General features: G+C 41.9%; 1 protein-coding gene and 1 long non-coding RNA gene across 2 annotated transcripts in view; one reads left to right on the top strand and one right to left on the bottom strand.

Annotated features, from left to right (window-relative positions):
* LOC122228531 overlaps positions 1-20,673 on the bottom strand; it is a 52,313-nt gene that overhangs the window by 5,474 nt on the left and 26,166 nt on the right. The gene's annotated exons all lie outside the window — the stretch shown is intronic.
* Positions 1-20,673, top strand: part of VTCN1 (V-set domain containing T cell activation inhibitor 1) — a 61,759-nt gene that overhangs the window by 36,968 nt on the left and 4,118 nt on the right. The window contains exons 3-4 of the mRNA XM_042953596.1: positions 8,574-8,921; positions 11,787-12,065. Coding sequence (XP_042809530.1) covers positions 8,574-8,921; positions 11,787-12,065 — 627 coding nt within the window. The remainder of the gene's footprint in view (positions 1-8,573; positions 8,922-11,786; positions 12,066-20,673) is intronic.

Genomic DNA, 20,673 nt, shown 5'->3' with positions numbered 1-20,673 from the left:
GGTGACGAAACTTTTTTGGGCTTAGGGCTAAACGGCTTAGCATGACACCCCTTATGGAATTATCTTTTACTTGACCACCCTAGCAAGAATTTTCACATTGCCACAGCTTCCCTGTGACAGTCAACATTTTGCCACTCACACTTTTCCTATTGTATGACTACAGCGACCTCAGTACTTAGCTCCGTCCCCTGAAGAGGATGCTCAGAGGGTACTCCCTAAGTGCTTTTTTGAACGGACAAGTGGATGGGTGCTTGGAGAAGCAAATACATGGATAAAAGCTAGTCTACCCAGTCCAGCAATATCCCACCAGTAATATTAAAACCCTACTGCCAATAAAGAGGTGTTCTGCCTCCGTCCTATTTCATGGGGTTAAAGCTGGTCATTTTGAATACAATAGGCTGTTTATGAATTTAACACTCTTTAGTTGGATTTTTCTCAGTTGCCTTTATTAAAACGCCCATAACCCTTACCCAAGAGCATCATATTATCACACTTTAGATAAATTCAATAAAATGTTAGCTGGCTTGGTGTGCCCGGCTCAGTCAGTTAGTGCCCGATTCTTGATTTTGGCTCAGGTCATGATCTCACGGTTCACAAGTTTGGGCCTCACGTTGGGCTCCACGCTGACAGTATGGAGCCTGCTTAGGATTCTCTCTCTTCCTCTCTCTCTTCCCCTCTCCCCCCCGCTCTGTCTCTCAAAATAAATAAATCCACTTTAACAAAATGTTAGCTGGCTTCATACACAAGGCAGTGAAATTAAGGAAATGGCATTACGTAGGTGATGGTGATGATGATGGCAATATCTTTTGAATCTTTCCTATGTGCACCTCACTGCAATAAATAACTTTGCATACATTATCCAATTTACTATTCACAACAAAGAGGAGACAAGTATTATTCCTCCCTCCCAATAACTACCCACCCAAGGTTGCACGCAGCTAGCAAATGGCACAGTTGTGTTTCAGGCCCTGGTAATTTTCTTCCGGAACCCACACTCTTCCCTACCTCCCCGGTACAGATAATGACTTTCGTACAGAGTTGTGGCAGGGAAGAGTGTTTTCTGGTGTGCCTTGCAGGCATCATTCCTGAGACCGCAGCTCAGACATAGAGATATTCCTAAATACAGAAAACAATTCCACCTCTCCAACACTCTCCTGAGGTCACATATGCCAGCTCCTCATCGCCACCCCACTCCTGAAGAGTGGACCCCAGAACACATAAAATGCACGTGAGGTGAATTATTTGGAAGAGAGGTTGAGAGGCTCCCACTAATCCCTGGTTATAGGACAGCCTTTGTGGATGGCCCTTCGAGACGGGGGCGGGGGGTGGGGGCGGACGCCGTGGAAAGGTCCCTGACCCTCTGCAGCCCAGTCCTCACACTGTCACTCACTCACTGGATGACTTGGAACAGCTCTGGGTAAGGGAAGAGTTGAGGGATCAGACAGAGTCGTTCTCATCTCAGGTCTGACACTGACTGTATGTCTTTGGGGATATAACTTAACTTTCCAGAAATGGTTTCCTTGCTGATAAAAGAGCCGTTGTGGGAATTCAATGAGAAAAGTGTTTGCGAAGTACCTGGCACATGAGTGTAATAAATGGCTGTCACTGTTATTTAGATTGATAGTGTCAGTGCTATTAATAATAAATTGTTGTTGTTAATGCATTTATATGGCACTTCTTAAAACTTCCGCAATTTCCTGGCCATGCCAGGGCTGGACACCTCCTCTGAAGTTAGGCCAGGGCAGGAAGCCACAGGACACAGTCTCATAATAAATACTCCATCTTTGGACACTGGCTAAGCCAACCAGGCATGTGCTCATGGCACCGAAACAGGAGACTGAACAAATTGTCTGCAAAGTATTTGAGAGGCATACAGATCTATATATCTAGATCTAGGTCTAGATAACCTATCTAGATATCTAGATATAGATATAGAAATATAGATATTTTTTAATTGTAGTCATCTGAGAAACAGTTGTTGGCCTTTCTTACTTTCGTTTCATGGTTTTCAATCGTTTTTAATTTTACGTAAGGTAAAGATACCATCTTACTGGATAGGCTCTCTGTGTGTCTCAAGCTGGTCATGGATATAAGCCAAATGTGGTAGAAAGAGCACAGGGTTAGTTCCAGACAAGATTGTGTTTGATCCTGGCTCCACTACATGCTAGACAGAGCTTCGGCCAGCCATTTAATCCCATGGAGCCTCTTTATCCTCAGTCATAAGAAGGGCATAATGGTAATTCTTATCTTTCCTGGTTCTTACCAGGCTTAAAAGGAGTCACTATAACTGAAGCACTTAGTAAAGTCTCCCTGTCCTCCTGGTGCTCTGATCTGCAATCTTTCCAAATGATTCTAGTTAATAATGGTTATCGAAAGCATTAAGATTTAACATGTGGCAAGTCAGGTGCTATGTTAAGCTCTTTGCCTGCGCTGTATCCTTTAGACCTTTCAGGGACTGTCTGAGGGAGCTACTATCATTAACATCTTAATTTTAGGGGTGCCTGGGTGGCTCAGTCGGTTAAGCGTCCAACCTTGACTCAGGTCACGATCTCGCGGTTCATGAGGTCGAGCCCCACGTCGGGCTCTGTGCTGACAGCTCAGAGCCTGGAGCCTGCTTTGGATTCTGTGTCTCCCACTCTCTGCCCCTCCTCTGTTCATGTTCTGTCCCTGTCTCTCAAAAATAAGTAAACGTTAAAAAATTTTTAAAAGATGAAAAAAAAATGAAATAAAGAAGTTAGAAAACTTGCCCAAGATCACATATCCAGTAAGTGGCAGAGATGAGACTTAAATCCAGACAGCCTGATACCCGTTCTCAAACACCATATTCTACGGTGGCTTCCCACATTGTCCCTTCATCTAGCATGACCCAGCATCCCTCCTCATTTCTTCTCACAGAAGCAGCCGTTACCCCCAATCCTGCTTTCCTCTCTGGCAAGAGGGGCACTCACATTGGTGCCAGCTTAAGCCTACGTGTTGCCACCTTTAAGCCTTATGCTATGGTGTCCATCCAGGTGGCTGGGTGTTTCCAGCCAATGCCGAGCAACCATTCCTGAAAGCTCCCAGTATGCTGTCTATGCTACTGGAATGTACAGAACTTGTCTTACTGAGTCATTTCAAAAGAAAGTTCATTTTCCAGGTTTTATCCAGTGGCACTGGACATTCCAGATTCATAATTTCTGTAAAGAAGTCTTGCCTTGTGTCACCTGTACCCTCACTTTCCAAGAGATTTCTGCTCCTACAGGGCAGGGCAATTGAATAGCACTCACCCAGTGTGAAAACAGAACTGCTCAGGTTTTGGCCTGCTTCTCTTTTACAGCTACTCTTCTCTGATGCAAACCAGAGCTGTCAGAGCAATTAGCCCTCAAGGGCTAGAGAATGCATTTTCAGTAAGTGGCAGGGCTTTCCAACTTTAAAGTTCAAATCTTAGAGGCCAGTGAAATTCTTAAAATCTGTGCCTGTTTCAATTAACAGAAATCTCTATCAATAGATAACCACCTCGAACCCATCGCCTGGAGTCCTTTTACCCTTCGGCTCACCAAATCACACAAGAGCCACTGGTGGTTAAGAGGCCTGGAGAATACTACCAGGCCAGATTGTGTTTCCTAAAACAATTGGCTCTTTGAGCCAATATTTGCTTGCAAGTTTGAATACAGATTTCTTTCTTTCTTTCCTTTCTTTCTTTCTCTCTTTCTTTCTTTTTCTTTCTTTTATTTTCTTCTCTTTTTTTTGAAAAGCAATATTTGTATGCTATTGCTTGCAAATTAAATTTCCTTTAATCACTTTTAATCATCATTTATTCAGCTAACAAGCATTTATTGATTGCTTTCTGGGTGCAAAGCCATGGCTAGGTCCTCATGGTTTTTTAAGTTCTCCCTGGTTTTTATTCCTACTCTTGATTTGATAAGGGAGGGGAGCATTTAATCGACATTATGCTCATTCCATCTGCCACATCTTTACTGCAACCTTAAATGGGCTAGAGCCTGCAGTGGGTCCCTGGGGCACTCCACACTTGCCTACTTTCAATCATTAAGTTCTCTAAGAGATATTTCAGCAAATTCTCTACCTTTGGGCTCAAGGCCAACACATTAAAATTAATTCGGTAGCACAATTACCAAACTAAGATATGTCATTACCATTTCATTCTCTCTATAAACTGTGTTAATCATGTATTTTTTCTGAAAAGTAATTTTTCAATTCAACTTTAATGGCACTTTATAAACTACAATCAAATTTATCCCTGCTCTAACATAGTTACATTTGCTCCATGATTATATTGAGAATCTCTGTATTTTCATTGCCTTCTTTTTCACTGGCTCACGTTTCCCCAAAATTTAGATGCGGTAATCCTGCCGAATATTCCTTATTCCTATAACCATTTTGGATAGTAGCATTATCTCATATAGTGCGTTGATTTCTACTTATTTCCATTCGCTCATTCATGTATTCATTCAATGAACAAACACTATTTTTCTTTGTAGAAATGTAGCATTGGGCACTTGTCTTACTTTGTTCAGGCTGCCATAACAAAATATCATAGACTGGGTGGCTTAAAAAACAGAAATTTATTTTCTCACAGTTCTGGAGGCTGGAAAGTCCTCCCCAGGTTTTAGGTGGCCCCATCTCTAAGGCTACAATGGTAGTGGCCCTCTGGCCGGTTGAAACACAGACAATGGCCCTCATCCTTTGAAAGGAAGGAGGCACACCCGATGATCTCTGCGCATCACCTTTAGATTGTTTTTCCCTTTTCTGGAAGAATAGCACATATTTACAGCTCTATGGTCTTGGCCTGCAGGATCTAAGAAATCTGACAGCCTTCCTTCATTTGTCTCATTTTTTCTATCCCCTTTAGTTTTTCTGTCCCCTGCTGGTGCTGTTGCTGCTGGTGTAGTCCCCATTTCTATTCCTGGCTTCTGCCGAGGTGGCTAATTAAACCTTTCTCATTTTTTTGCAATATGGATAGGCTGAGAAATTTCCAAATCTTCAAGTTATGGTTCTTTTTTAACTTAACAATTCCTTCTTCAATTCATCTCTTTCCTTTCTTAAATTTTACTATATAAGCAGTCAGGAGTAACCAAAATGCTCCTTCACACCTTTGCTTAGAAATCTCAGCTAGGGGCACCTGGCTGGCTCAGTGAGTAAAGCATCTGACTCTTGATCTCAAGGTCATGAGTTCGAGCCCCACATTTGGTGTAGAGATCACTTTAAAAATATACAATCAATTAATTATATACCCAATTCCATTACTTGTAAATTCAAAATTCCATCACTTATAAATTCAACTTTCCACAAAACACTAGAACATAGTTTAACCAAGTTCTTTCCCACTTTATAACAGGATGACTTTTCCTCCAGTTTCCAATAACATGTTCCTCATTTCCATCTGAGACCTTACCAGAATCACCCTTAACATCCATATTTCTAACATGCATCTTAAAATTCTTCCAGCCCCTACCCAGGACCCTGTTTCAAAGCACCTTCCACATGCTTACTAGTCTATTACACCAGCACCTCACTTCTTAGTACCAAAATTTGTATTAGTCAGGGTTGTCCCGAGAAACAGAATCCAGAACCAATTGGAGTGTGTGTGTGTGTGTGTGTGTAATGAGAGAGAGGGAGGGAGAGATTTAGAAAGAATTGGCTCACACAATTGTGGAGGCTAAAAAATCCCAAGATCTGCTTCATCAAGCTGGAGACCCAGATGGTTGAGTTCCAATCTGAGTCCAAAGGCTTGAGAACCTGGAGAGCCAATGATGTAGTTCCAGTCCCAAAACTGGCAGGCTCAAGATCCAAGAAGACAGTGTTTCAGGTCTAGCCCAAAGGCAGGAAAAGACGAACGTACCAGCTGAAAGCAATCAGGCAGTCAGAGTTCCCTCTTACTCAGGCTCTGTGTTCTATTCAGGCCTTCTACTGATTGCATGATGCCCCCCAAATAAGGGGCGGGGGGTGACCTGCTTTACTCCATCTACTGAATCAAATGTTAATCTTATCCAGAAACATCCTCACAGACGCCCCAGAATGTCTGACCAAATGCCTGGGCATCCCATGGCCCAGTCAAGTTGACATATAAAATCAGAGCATTATAGGGCTTACGAATATCATGAAGACAGTCTCCGTCCTTGAAAAGCTTACAAATGTGTGCCAGGGACAGACCAGACACAAGGTGGAGGGAGACAGCTGCTATAATAAAGGCAAGGGAAAGTATTATGGGAGAGTAGAGAATCTATTAATTTTGTCTTGGCAGATCAAAAGAGGGCTTCACGCAAGGGCTGCCATCTGAACAGCCTTGCATAGAAGTAGAATTTGGATAGCTGGTGATAAAGGAGAGGGGAGAACTATAAATTGTAGGTGTGAGATGAACAGGGGTGTGAAGATGCATAGTATAATGGTATAACCAGTACTACCCTGGAATGTCTTGGATATTAGTCTGTCAAGTAAAAATAATTGAAAAGCAAATTAAATCTTTAAAGCAGCGTTCAAGAAAATGCCAAGGCAGGGGATGGGGCCTGTTGCATTCATATAACGCACTGAAACTCCGTACAGTCGTCTTTCATAATTTCTCTCCCAAATCTCCCACGTGAATGGCCACTGTGCATGGCAGCTGCTCCCAGGTCTCACTTCCCCCACACTCAAAAGTCTGAGCAACTTCCTCCCAAGCCAGCCTGTGCACAGGTTTTTTTTCCCCTGCCTCTTTTTCACCTAGAACTGTTCTTCTGTCAGTAACTCTGTTCTTTCTAAATAAACCCATTGAGCTTAGCTTCTTCGGGTCTGTCCTCCATCCAGTACCTTCACCTACTTTCCATAAAGCCCACGAGCCAATTAGTTCCAATCCCTAATGGGCTAGGAGAGGTGAAATGCCAAGGATATCCTTATGTTCATAGCATTTACCTCTTGAATCTGAAAAATAGCATGCATACCTTGTGTATTTTTTCCAGTGAAAGCAGAAAATCAATAAATCACTTGATATACATAAATAGTAGAGACTATGGAAGGATGTGTTAGGAAATGAGACTGGAAAGGCAGCGATAAAAACTAATATCTATGGGGCACTTACTATGTGCCAACCAGGATTTAGCTTTGAAGGCCATGCTAGTAAGTCTGAACTTTATTTACTCCACAGCCTTTGGGAGCCGTGGAAGATTAGTGATTATAAAACTGATGTGTCCAGACTGTATTTTAAGGTCTACCCGTAAGATGAATGCATGTAAACTAGATTGGATGGAAGCAAAGATGAAGCGCAGAAATACCAACAGGGAAGCCAAGAAATGCTCAGGACCCATCAAGTAGGACTTTTTTTGGCTCTAAGAAGGAGAGGTGTGCGCTGACTGTTTTAATACAACAAACAAAGCATTTGTTTAAAAGGTACTCAGAGATTGGGACAGGAACTAGACGTGGAACCCCTCAGGATCTAAGACAGCTCTAGGGGTGGAGGATTCTCTTCATCTTTCTCTCGCATGTTCTCTCCCCCACACTTTGGATCAGCTCCACTCTCCTCTTGGGCTCAAATGCCCCTCCCCCTCCTTCACTTCACAACCAACCACGGAAGGAGTCTCTCAAGAAGATTCGGTTAATAAGAGACTCTTAAGTACTGAGAACACACTGAGGGTTGGTTGGGGGTGGGGGAGAGGGGAAAGTGGGTGATGGGCATTGAGGAGGGCACCTGTTGGAATGAGCACTGGGTGTTGTATGGAAACCAAATTGACAATAAATTATATTTAAAAAAAGAAGAAGAAGATTTGGTTAATTAAATCACCCCTACAGGCATGCCCAGTCATTCAGTTGGCCAGTCCTTCACAGATTGCACAGGCTGTCCACTGGGCAAGTGGGGGAGAGGCAGTGGATATGTCTGGCATCATAATTAATATTTCTACTGGTGGTATGTTTGGAGGGCAGGGTGGTATCTATCTTAAGCCAAAAATCAATTAAATTAAGTACCATTCTTCATTACACCATAGCTAGCACTATAACCTTGACCAAGTCACTTATCTCCTCTTTGCTTTGGTTTCTTCATCATCCAAATGGAGATCAAAGTAACAGCACTTTAGAATCTAGCATTCTTCAGAATCACTAGCCACATTTAGTTAATGTGAGGTCTCACTTCTGTGCCACTTCTGGTTAACCAAGAGTAACAATACCTGATGTGTGTCATTGCAGTTTGCAAATCAAGTTCACGTCCATTTGATTTGATCCTCATAAGAACCCTTTCAGGTGGGGAAGACAGATATCATTCCCTCCATTTTTCTGAGACCCAGAGAGGTTACATGATTTACTCAAGCTCACACAGCTATTAAGTCAGAAAGCCAGGACTTGAATTCCCATTTCAAACTCCAAGTTCCGTATGTTCTCTACTTGTCACCTCTCAAGTTTGGGTTGCCTGTTCCAAAAAGCAGATCTGCTGTAGATCAAGGCTACTGTGTCCCTGTTCTTTCCATTCTTATGTCTTCTTTTTGTATGCCTCTCCTGTTCTTCTACATTTCTAATTTATTCCAGAAGTGTTTGGCCTTCAGTAATGAAGGGTTTGGTTGTAGACATTCCAAGACTTCCTTCAGCATTGACCCTTGCTTCCTGAATTGCAGGGAGACACTCCATTAGAGTCACTACTCTCACCTCCGCTGGGAACATCGGGGAGGATGGAATCCTGAGCTGCATTTTTGAACCTGACATCAAGCTTTCTGATATCGTGATACAGTGGCTGAAGGAAGGTGTTATGGGCTTGGTACATGAGTTCAAAGAAGGCAAAGACGACCTGTCAGACCAAGATGACATGTTCAGAGGCAGGACGGCTGTGTTTGCGGATCAAGTGATAGGTGGCAATGCCTCTCTGAGGCTGAAAAACGTGCAACTCACAGATGCTGGCACCTATAAGTGTTACATCATCACCTCCAAAGGCAAGGGGAATGCTAACCTTGAGTATAAAACTGGAGGTGAGTCACTTTGGGGAAGAGGGAAAGAAAGTGCCCAAAGGTAGGTGCCCAAAGGTATTTGGGGCTAAAGACCATGGATGGCTGATGGAATATGTGTGCCCAAGAGTGACCAATAAGGCGAAGACTGTCTGAATTCTGCCAGCAGCCATCCTTGCTGTCCAAGACCCACAGCAACTCCAAAAATAGCCCCCTATCATATTAGATCTTAAAATCTTCTGTTCTGGACTCTAGTCTTTTCCAGATTTTCAGGTATATTCCCTGAAATATCTTGCCAAAATAAACGTGGTCTCTTTCATGGTAGCCTGTGTCATTACTAGCAAGAGAAACCTGTGATCTGCCCTGAGACTTTTCTACAAGAAGTAGGCCCTAGCCCAAGTCTGAATTCAGTACCTCCAGGGGCTTATGGCAGTGGAACCCACTTTAGGAAGACTTCAAAAGGAACTAATGGAAAACAGTATTGTCCTATAAACTCACTAATCCTCCCCCAGTGAAATCCACCCTTCCTTATCAACTCAGCTTGGTGAATTACTGTACAAGGAACTCAGAAATGTACTGTGAGGAGTAAAAAGATGATTAAGAAAACTAGATGATTGTCCCCCGTCTTGAAGAGCTCTTTGTATAGAGCATATAGAGTTGAGGGCTGGGGCAGAGATAAGAAAAATGGGTAAATAACTATAATAATTGGTAAAGTGTATCAAATGCTTTAAGAGAAATACACAGTGATTTGGGGATTCAGAGGGAGAGAGAGAGATCACATCCAAATGCCTAGGGAGGGGACAGATAGGAAAGCCCCCATGGAGAATTTGGCATTTGAGAAAGGCCTTGCAAGATAGGCAGAAAGTATCCCGAGGTCTCCTGGCCTGCACAGGCCTTCCTTGGACACTTAATAACATGTGTTTATATTTGTTTGAGGCACAGATCTAGAGCCAGACCTGGACAAGTATAGTGACCTGGGCAAGGCAACCTGACTGGGCCTTAGTTTCTTCATCTTAAAATGGGGATTCCTAGGGTCATCTCAAAGGGACACTGGAGCCAACTGAAAGGCCTTCCAATGGCAAAGCTGGAACAGTCTGAGCAACCATATAAACAGCATGGTATTAAATTAGAACTCCAAGTATAAAATAAACATGTGAGTCCATACTTCTATAAATATGAGGGAGACGGCACCAACATTTACAGATGAATTCCAAATAATGTATTTAGATCTCCCCACTCCTGGAGGTAGAGCTTAACACTTCCTCCCTCCCCCATGACCACACATAGTGTGTGTTTTTCTCAGGAAGTCCAGCTTCCAGAGAAACCTGCCTCAGCCGGGTGGTCAAAGTTAACCTCATCAGTGATAAGTCATGTTGATAGCATGCCTTCTGATGTGACATGATGAGAAGGATACTCTTCCTCCCACAGTCTTCCTCTCCAAAACCCATAGCACCAATCTAATCATGAGAAAAACATCAGACAGATTCCAAGAGAGGGGCATCCCACAAAATATCTGACCAATACCACTCAAAGCTGTCAAGATCGGGAAAAACATGGAGAGACTGAGATACTGTCACAGGCCAGAGGAACCTGAGAGGACGGGAGGACCAAATGCAATATGGGATGCTGGGGAAGAAAAAGGACATTAGTGGGAAAACTGGTGAAATGAAAACAAAGTCTGGAGATAAGTTAATAGTTATGTACCAGTGATGGCTTCTATTATAATTACATAATAGTTATGTACCAGTTATGTACCAGTGATGGGTTTCTCTGGCACATTTTGACAGATGTGCCACGGTTATTTAAGATGTTAACATTAGGGAAAATGGGGTGAGGTGTATACAAGATCGCTGTGCTATCCTGGCAACGTTTCTGTAAATCTAAAATTATGCCAAACTTAAAAGCTTATTTTTAAAATGGTGATAATAGATATCCTTGTAACTGTTGTGAGGATCAAATGAAATAATGTCTGGAATTTGGTACCTGGCACAGAGAACACCCTCAATAAATGGTGGTTCACTGTCATGTACACTCAGTTCCTTACATCATCTCCCGGGAGCTCATTCCCTGCCTGCTGGGAGGGGATGAGTCTCATCTCCCCTGCTAGATGGCAGCCTCTTTAAGGGCAAGGCAAGGTCTTTCCTTGTACCACTCACTCAGTTCCAGCACAGTCCCGGGCGAAGGAAAGTGCTAAATAACTTAATAAATTATATCCTGGCATAATAAGCGTTTTACAGTCAAAAGTCCAGGACTTAACATTTTTCCATAAGTATCTTTCTGCCTGAATATTAGAAGAAGCTAGTCTTAATTTCCAAGTTCATTTACCTCCCCAAGAAGAACTATCTTAGAAGAAGACAAATGCCTGCCTCTACCCCTGGACACCAGGGCTGGAGAGGCTCCACCCAAGAAAATCCAAACCACCATGATGGGAAGGCCTGTGTATGGAATTTCTGTGGGCGACAGGTGAATGCTGTTTGTTTTTTCCTTCTCCTTCTCCCTCCCCACCCTAACTTTATCCTCCAGGCAGAAAAATACATTAAAAAATCCAAGAGGCTTCACAGGTACCTGAGAAAATGCCCAATTTCCTTAAGGGATACACTTTCTTGTGATCAACTTTATCCTTTATCTTTAAAGGGATAAATTGGAACTCATCTTAGTTGGAGAGATTTATCTGTTATAACAATGATACCTAAAACTTAGGTCTTGGCCAAAGGGTTGTGTAAATCTTTACTGGAAACTACTATACAATGGGCCATGCACAGACAGCCCACTGGGGAAGTATTGAGTCACTTCGGTGGTGGAAATGACTGTGTTTTTAAGACCTTGCACTTCAAAGGCTATATTGTTTTATTGGTATGACCTTGACATCTGCCCCTTTCAATCCTGCAGCCTTCAGCATCCCAGAGGTGAACGTGGACTATAATGCCAGCTCAGAGAGCCTACGGTGTGAGGCTCCCCGATGGTTCCCCCAGCCTACAGTGGTCTGGGCATCCCAAGTTGACCAGGGAGCCAACTTCTCAGAAGTCTCCAATACCAGCTTTGAGCTGAACTCTGAGAATGTGACCATGAAGGTTGTGTCCGTACTCTACAATGTCACGATCAACAACACATACTCCTGTATGATTGAGAACAACATTGCCAAAGCCACAGGGGATATCAAAGTGACAGGTGGGTTTCTCCATGCTTTTTGTACACTTTTCGTATGGGTTTATTGGGGGTGAGAATCAAATCTGAATTAAAATCTAATTTCTTTAACAGATATATTATGTATCAGGGAATGGAAAGCTCTAGAGTCCTCTTCATGGAGACCTTAGCCACAATTATAGTTGGGACTGCATTACATAAGAAGAAGCCTAACACAAGACAATATTTATGGCATATAGGTCAAAAATTGCAATGAGGCTTCATCTTGTATGCCTTCTCATTGACTGGGGGTGGTTCCCTGGAAAGCACTATTTAGGAATCTGTGGCCCTAACTCAGTAGGTCTGCTTTGGTGAAGCAATGAGGAAAATGACAATTATTTGACATCTTTGACATATTCAGCTGGTGATCTACATGCCTAGCCCCCCAAAACTGATTTGGTTTTAGCCTGCTTTTGAGAAGACTTTTTTAGGGTCTGACTTAGTCTTATTCAGCCCATCTGGGACTGGCTCATGATCCCACTAACACTGGCCTGGGATTTATCTGAAAGCTCTGGCATTAAGTGGCCTCCCAGGCTGACACGACCAAGACTCAGAGAGGCCCAACGTGCTAGTTTCCCTGTTTTCATGCGCGCACACACACACACACAAAACCTAGGGTTGAGCTAGTGTCTAGAAAATGCACAGACTGGATTATGACTTTTAAGACCGTCCCTACGGCAGCTGAATTAAAAATTCAGTCTAGAGTGGAAGGCGTATGTCAGGAGAACTGCTGTCTCATATCCAGCCCAGAACCAGTGGAATACCTTGCACATTTAAGAGACCTATCAAGAATGTTTGCTGAATTTAGCAGATCCTGCACACCGAGAAAACTGATTTGAGGATTAACACAACAATCTGCACAACCTGAACCACAGAACTCAGCAGGTACATGGAGCAGAGAGGTGAACCGGGGGAGAGAAGCCATGGAGGGCAGGGAGCTGTTTTTCCATCCAGGGAGATGATGGAGAACACGGGAAAAGCACTCCCCCTCAAAAACAGCTGGACAGAAAGCGGAAAAGTGGAAACAGCCGCAGGGACTGAACTGAAAAGGGAGAAAGGAGAGGAGAGGGTTTAAATTCCATTAAGACTATAAACAGGGAGCGCAGTGTCTGCAACTCCGCAGCTGATACCTGGCGGTGCTCCGGTGGGAAGGGCGAATCCCCAGGAGTAGAGTGGGGTCCGGGGCTCTTCGGGCCACAAGGGGAGAGGCGGTTCCCCTGCTGGGAGGACATTCGGTAGAGGCTGTGCAGCCACCCCGTCCCAGTGGACCCCGGAGGACAATCGTATTCGCTGGTGCTGGAACAAGGTCGCTGGGGGTGGAGCCAGATGCGGGTTGAGATTTTCCATAATCTCTGAAATGCTGCTGCCACCCGATCGCGGGAACTTTCTCTGGGGCGGCTGGCACCCAGCCCAGCCGCAGTCTCTGGGCGTCAGCAGCACAGTCCCGCCAACGTTCCTGGGGGCGGCGGCACCGGGCCAGTGCTCGGTGAGACCCTCCCACAGAGAGGTGGAGCTGGTCAGAGCCGCAGTCCCTCGGAAGTGAGGGGTCGGGAAACACAGTCTCATCTGAGATAAAACTCAGGAGGGAAGTGCCGCCTGGCACCCTGATGGCTTGGTCACGCAGGGTATAAAAGCGGGGAGCCGCCGGAAGCCAGAGACAAAGGATGGGTGCGACAAGAGACGAGGTAGCTGGGTGACGCCATTTTTGCCCCTCCCACGCATGCGCATATACACACCTACACGCGCCACAACAATCCACCCTGGTAAGCTAAGCAGCACCATCTAGTGGAGAATGGAGCCATTACACTGAGCCCCGCCCAACTGGGCCAACCTCGCTCTTCGGGAACATGACAAATCTCTCCACCTACTTAGTTTACGGACTATAAAGTACTTCATAGTTTGACTTCTAGAGGAAAATGGTGTAATTTCAATTGTATTTCAGTCTGTTCACTGGTCCATCTATTCAATTTTTTTTCCTTTATTTTTCTTTCTCTTTCTCTTTTTCTTCTTTTTCTTGAATACAGAAAGAAAAAAAAATTATTTTTACTTTCAATTTTTATTAAAAATATTTTTCTTTAATTTTTTTCTACTATATTTTTTAGTCTTGTGTAAATTTTTTCAAATTCTATTTTACTTCCATCTTATCATTTTATTCTATCTCAGTGTATTCATTTTTTCAAATTTTCAAACGATTTCTTTTTTTTTTCTTTCCCCTTTTTCCTCTAATCTATCAAGCCCCTTTCAACACCCAGACCAAAACACACCTAGGATCTAGCACCATTTATTTGATTGTGTGTGTGTGTGTTTGTTGTTTTTAATTTTTTAACTTTAATTATTTTTAATTTTAATTGTTTTTAATTTTTTTACCTAATTAATTCCTTTTCTCCCTTCAAAATGATGAAACAAAGGAATTCACTCCAAAAGAAAGAGCAGGAAGAAACAACAGCCAGGGACTTAACTAACACAGACACAAGCAAGATGTCTGAACCAGAATTTAGAATCACGATAATAAGAATACTAGGTGGAGTTGAAAATAGATTAGAATCCCTTTCTGTGGAAATAAAGAAGTAAAAGCTAGTCATAATGAAATAAAAAGTGCTATAACTGAACTGCAATCTTGAATGGATGCCACGGCGGCAAGGACTGATGAGGCAGAGCAGAGAATCAGCGATCTAGAGGACAAACTTCTAGAGAATAATGAAGCAGAAAAAAAGAAGACTAAGACAAAAGAGCACGATTTAAGAATTAGAGAAATCAGTGACACATTAAAAAGGAACAATATCAGAATCATAGGGGTCCCAGAAGATGAAGAGAGAGAAAAAGGGGTAGAAGGGTTATTTGAGCAAATCATAGCAGAAAACTTTCCTAACCTGGGAGAAGACACAGACATCAAAATCCAGAAAGCACAGAGGACTCCCATTAGATTCAACAAAAACCGACCATCAACAAGGCATATCATAGTCAAATTCACAAAATATTCAGGTAAGGAAAGAATCATGAAAGCAGCAAGGGGAAAAAGTCCTTAACCTACGAGGGAAGACAGATCAGGTTTGCAGCAGACCTATCCACAGAAACTTGGCAGGCCAGAAAGGAATGGCAGGATATATTCAAAGTGCTGAATCAGAAAAATATACAGCCAAGAATTCTTTATCCAGCAAGGCTGTCATTCAAAATAGAAGGAGAGATAAAAAGTTTCCCAGACAAACAAAAATTAAAGGAGTCTGTGACCACTAAACCAGCCCTGCAAGAAATTTTAAGGGGGACTCTCTGAGTGGAGAAAAGACCATATATATATATATAATAGAAAAGATATAAATATAAAATAGAAAAGACTATTTTATAAATATATATATATATATATATATATATATATATATATATATATCAAAAGCAACAAAGACTAGAAAGGACCAGAGAACACCACCAGAAACTCCAACTCTACAAGTAACATAATGGTAATAAATTCATATCTTTCAGTACTCACTCTAAACACCAATGGACTAAATACTCCAATCAAAAGATGCAGGGTAACGGAATGGATAAGAAAACAAGATCCACCTATATGCTGTTTACAAGAGACCCACTTTAGACCTAAAGACACCTTCAGATTGAAAGTAAGGGATGGAGAACCATCTATCCTGCTAATGGTCGACAAAAGAAAGCCAGAGTAGCCATACTTATATCAGACCATTTAGACTTTAAAATAAAGACTGTATCAAGAGATGAAAAAGGGCATTATATCATAATTAAGGGGACTATCCACCAAGAAGACCTAACAATTGTAAACATTTATACTCCAAATGTGTGAGCACCCAAATATATAAATCAATTAATCACAAGCATAAAGAAACTCATTGATAATACCATAATAGTAGGGGACTTCAACACCCCACTTACAACAATGGACAGATCATCTAATCAGAAAATCAATAAGGAAAAAAATGGCTTTGAATGACACACTGGACCAGATGGACTTAACAGATATATTCAGAACATTTCATCCTAAAGCAGTGGAATATACATTCTTCTCCAGTGCACATGGAACATTCTCCAGAATAGACCACATACTGGGACACAAATCAGCCCTCAACAAGTACAAAAAGATCGAGATCATACCGTGCATATTTTCAGACCACAATGCTATGAAACTTGAAATCACCCACAAGAAAAAATTTGGAAAGGTTACAAATACTTGGAGACTAAAGAACCTCCTACTAAAGAATGAATGGGCTAACCAAGAAGTTAAAAAGGAAATTAAAAAGTACATGGAAGCCAATGAAAATGATAATACCACAGCCCAAAACCTCTGGGATTCAGCAAATGTGGTCATAAGAGGAAAGTATATAGCAATCCAGGCCTTCCTAAAGAAGAAAGAAAGGTCTCAGATACACAATCTAACCTTAAACCTTAAAGAGCTGGAAAAAGAACAGCAAATAAAACCCAAAACCACCAGAAGACAGAAAATACTAAAGATTAGAGCAGAAATTACTGCAAAGGAAACAATCAACAAAACTAAAAGGCAACCAACAGAATGGGAAAAGACATTTGTAAATGACATATCAGATAAAGGGCTAGTATCCAAAATCTGTAAAGAACTCACCAAACTCCAGACCTGAAAAACAAATAATCCAGTGGAGAAATGGGAAGAAGACATGAATAGACACTTTTCTTTTCTTTTTTTTTTTTTTTTTAACATTTATTTATTTTTGAGACAGAGAGAGACAGAGCATGAACGGGGGAGGGTCAGAGAGAGAGGGAGACACAGAATCTGAAACGGGCTCCAGGCTCTGAGCGGTCAGCACAGAGCCCGATGCGGGGCTCGAACTCACATACCGCGAGATCGTGACCTGAGCCGAAGTCGGACGCTTAACCGACTGAGCCACCCAGGCGCCCCTAGACACTTTTCTAAAGAAGACATCCAAATGGCCAATAGACACATAAAAAGATGCTCAATGTCACTCCTCATGAGGGAAATACAAATCAAAACCACACTGAGATACCACCTCACGCTGGTCAGAGTGGCTAAAATGAACAAATCAGGAGGCTATAGATGCTGCCGAGGATGTGGATAAATGGGAACCCTCTTGCACTGTTGGTGGGAATGCAAACTGGTGCAGCCACTCTGGAAAACAGTATGGAGGTTCCTCAAAAAATTAAAAATAGATCTACCCCATGACCCAACAATAGCACTGCTAGGAATTTACCCAAGGGATACAGGAGTGCTGATGCATACGGGCACATGTACCTCAATGTTTACAGCAGCACTTTCAACAATAGCCAAATTATGGAAAGAGCCTAAATTTCCATCAACTAATGAATGGATAAAGAAGATGTGGTTTATATATACAATGGAATACTACTTGGCAATGAGAAAGAATAAAATCTGGCCATTTGCAGCAACGTGGATAGAATTGGAGAGTGTTATGCTAAGTGAAATAAGTCTGGGAGAGAAAGTCAGATACCACATGTTTTCACTCATATATGGATCCTGAGAAACTTAACAGAAGACCATGGGGGAGGGGGAAGGGGGGGAAGTTACAGGGAGGGAGGGAGGCAAACCATAAGAGACTCTTAAATACTGAGAACAAACTGAGGGTTGATGGGGGGTGGGGGAGAGGGGAAAGTGGGTGATGGGCATTGAGGAGGGCACATGTTGGGATGAGCACTGGGTCTTATATGGAAACCAATTTGACAATAAATTATATTTAATATAAAAAAAAGATTAGAGCAGAAATTAATGCTATCGAAACCCAAAAAAACAGTAGAACAGATCAATGAAACCAGAAGCTGGTTCTTTGAAAGAATTAACAAAATTGATAACCCCCTAGCCAGTTTGATAAAGAATGTTTGCTGAATTTAACTGAATAAATCATATTTCTGTCAGCTTACTTTTTAATTTCAAATTGTAAATATGAAAAAGCAACCTGTGGCATGGGAGAAAGTATTTGCAAATCATATATCTGATAAAGGGGTAGTATCCAGAATCCATGAAGAACTTCTACAACTCAACAACAACAACAAAAATCAAATAACCCAATTAAAAAAATGGACAAAGACCTTGAACGGACATTTCTCCAAAGAAGATACAAACAAATGGCCAACAAATGTATGAAAAGATGCTCAATATCACAAATCATCAGAGAAACGCAAATCAAAATCACATATCGCCCCACAACCATTAGAAGAGCTAGTATCAAAAAAAAAAAAATCTCAGGAAAAAACAAGTTTTGGTGAGGATGTGAAGAAATTGGAACCGTTGTACATGTTGATGAGATTATAAAATGGTGCAGCCGCTCTAGAAAACAGAATGGAGATTCCTCAAAGAATTAAAAATAGAACTAGCATGTGATCTAACAATACCTTCTGTGTATATATCCAAAAGAATTGAAAGCAGGTTCTCAAAGAGATATTTGTTCACCCATGTTCATAGCAGCATGATTCACAATAGACAAGAGATGGAAACAACCCAAAATGTCCATAAGAGATATATGAATAAACGAAATGTGGTGCATACATGCAATGGAATATTACTCAGCCTTAAAAAGGAAGGAAATTCTCTCACATGCTGCAAAGTGGATACATTTTCAGAATATCATGCTACATGAAATAAGCCAGTCATAGAAAGACAAATCCTCTATGATCCTACTCATATGAGATATCTAATGGAGTAGTCAAATTCATAGAAATAGGAAGTAGAATGGTGGTTACCAGCAGCTTGGGGGAAGAGAAAGGCAAAGGGAGTTGTTTAACGGGTATAGAGTTTCAGATTTGCAAGATGAAAAAGTTTTGGAAGTCTGTTTCACAATAATGTGAATATATTTAAAACTACTGAACTGTACATTTAAAAATGGTAAATATGGTACATCTGTGATATGTTTACCACAATAAAAAAAAAGTATCTAACCAAAAAAAAAAAAATCATACATATGAGAAAAAGAGAGCTCTTCCGCCATCCCGAGGAACAAATTGGTGACTGTACTAAATAGATGCTCTTAGTTGACTGCAACAGAAAACCAGCTCAAACAGGCCTAAGGTAAAAGGGAAATTTAATAAAAGAACATTAGGATATCTTGTAGAACCAAGGACACAAAGTGCGGTTTGGCTTCAGGAAGTGCTGGAACCAAGAATTTAAACTCTATTGGGATTGTCAATTCTCTATTCTCTCTTTACTCTCTAATTTGGTTTCTCTTGTTTTAGTCTATAGGGCAGAATGTGAGTGCCAAGAGTTCCTAGTTTAAAAGTCTCTCTCACTCAGTAGAGTAACCAGAGTGAGCCTCAATCCCTCAGTCCTATCCTACATTCTCAGAAAGGCTCAACTTGGGTCAGCTGCCCACACACAGACCAATGGGATAGTACCTGATGGAAGGCCTTCCTAGAAGGAAAGGGGGGAATGAAGCATTGGGCATTTAGAACGAGTGTTAACACCACTATCTCAGTTCAGATCTCAATAAATATCTCCAAACTGTGTAACTAATGCCTTCTGATAGAAAGGACAATAACTGAACAAACCACAGAAATTGAGCACACGTTTTATTCTGTGAGCAGATTCTTTTTCCACACGTTTATTGAATGCATTAGGACAAGTGTCCCATGTATCAGAACTAGGACTGACTACCATATGGCAGCATGACATAGCTCAAAATTCAGAAAATTAACACAATTCCTTCTTGCCATGTACAAGGTAATGACTCCATACATGTTTTTATTTTTTTAATTTTTTTTAACGTTTATTTATTTTTGAGACAGAGAGAGACAGAGCATGAACGGGGGAGGGGCAGAGAGAGAGGGAGACACAGAATCGGAAGCAGGCTCCAGGCTCTGAGCCATCAGCCCAGAGCCCGATGCGGGGCTCGAACTCACAGACCGTGAGATCGTGACCTGAGCCGAAGTCAGACGCTTAACCGACTGAGCCACCCAGGCGCCCCTCCATACATGTTTTTAAACAATCGGATGAGACCATGAAGTTTATATCCTGTGTTCTCTGACTATACTGCTAATTTAGGCCATTCATTCAGCAAGTATCTATTGTGTGCCAAACATGTACAAAGCAGTTTTTCAAGCCCTATGAACCACTGAGATGAATAACACAAATGTCATGAGAGGTCAGTCACAGTGTAGACATGGCGTCTAGGGGAAAGCGTTGTTAATTATGACTGTGGCTCAGTAGACAAGGCAGAGTTCAAGCTAGGCTTTGAAGGACAAGAAGAATGGTTTTGATAGAGTAGGAAAGTATGAAGTCAGGAACCTATGGCAGCGGTCCAGGGGAGAAACGATGAGGGCTTTACCTGGGGCAGTGAGAGTGGAAAGGAAAGAGGAAGAATCAAAGGTTAATGAAAAAAAATGATCTTGGTGACACAAATAGGATGGACGACAGCAAGAGCAAGTCAAAATGCATCTGATATTTCTACCCAGCTTGCTTAGGACGTTAGTAATGCCGTCGACAAAAAAAAAAAAAAAAAAACAAAAAACAAAAAAAAACCTAAAACACAGGAGAAGACACATGAAGACGAGGGTTCTAGAGAGGTGGAGCTGACAGGGCCCATTGTGCACACAGGTACACATGTCCACTGCTTAGCACATTATCCAGCATGTG

This window comes from Panthera leo, chromosome C1 (genome assembly GCF_018350215.1).
Source record: "Panthera leo isolate Ple1 chromosome C1, P.leo_Ple1_pat1.1, whole genome shotgun sequence".
NCBI classification, from domain to species: domain Eukaryota; kingdom Metazoa; phylum Chordata; class Mammalia; order Carnivora; family Felidae; genus Panthera; species Panthera leo.
This window is presented reverse-complemented; position numbering and strand designations above follow the sequence as displayed.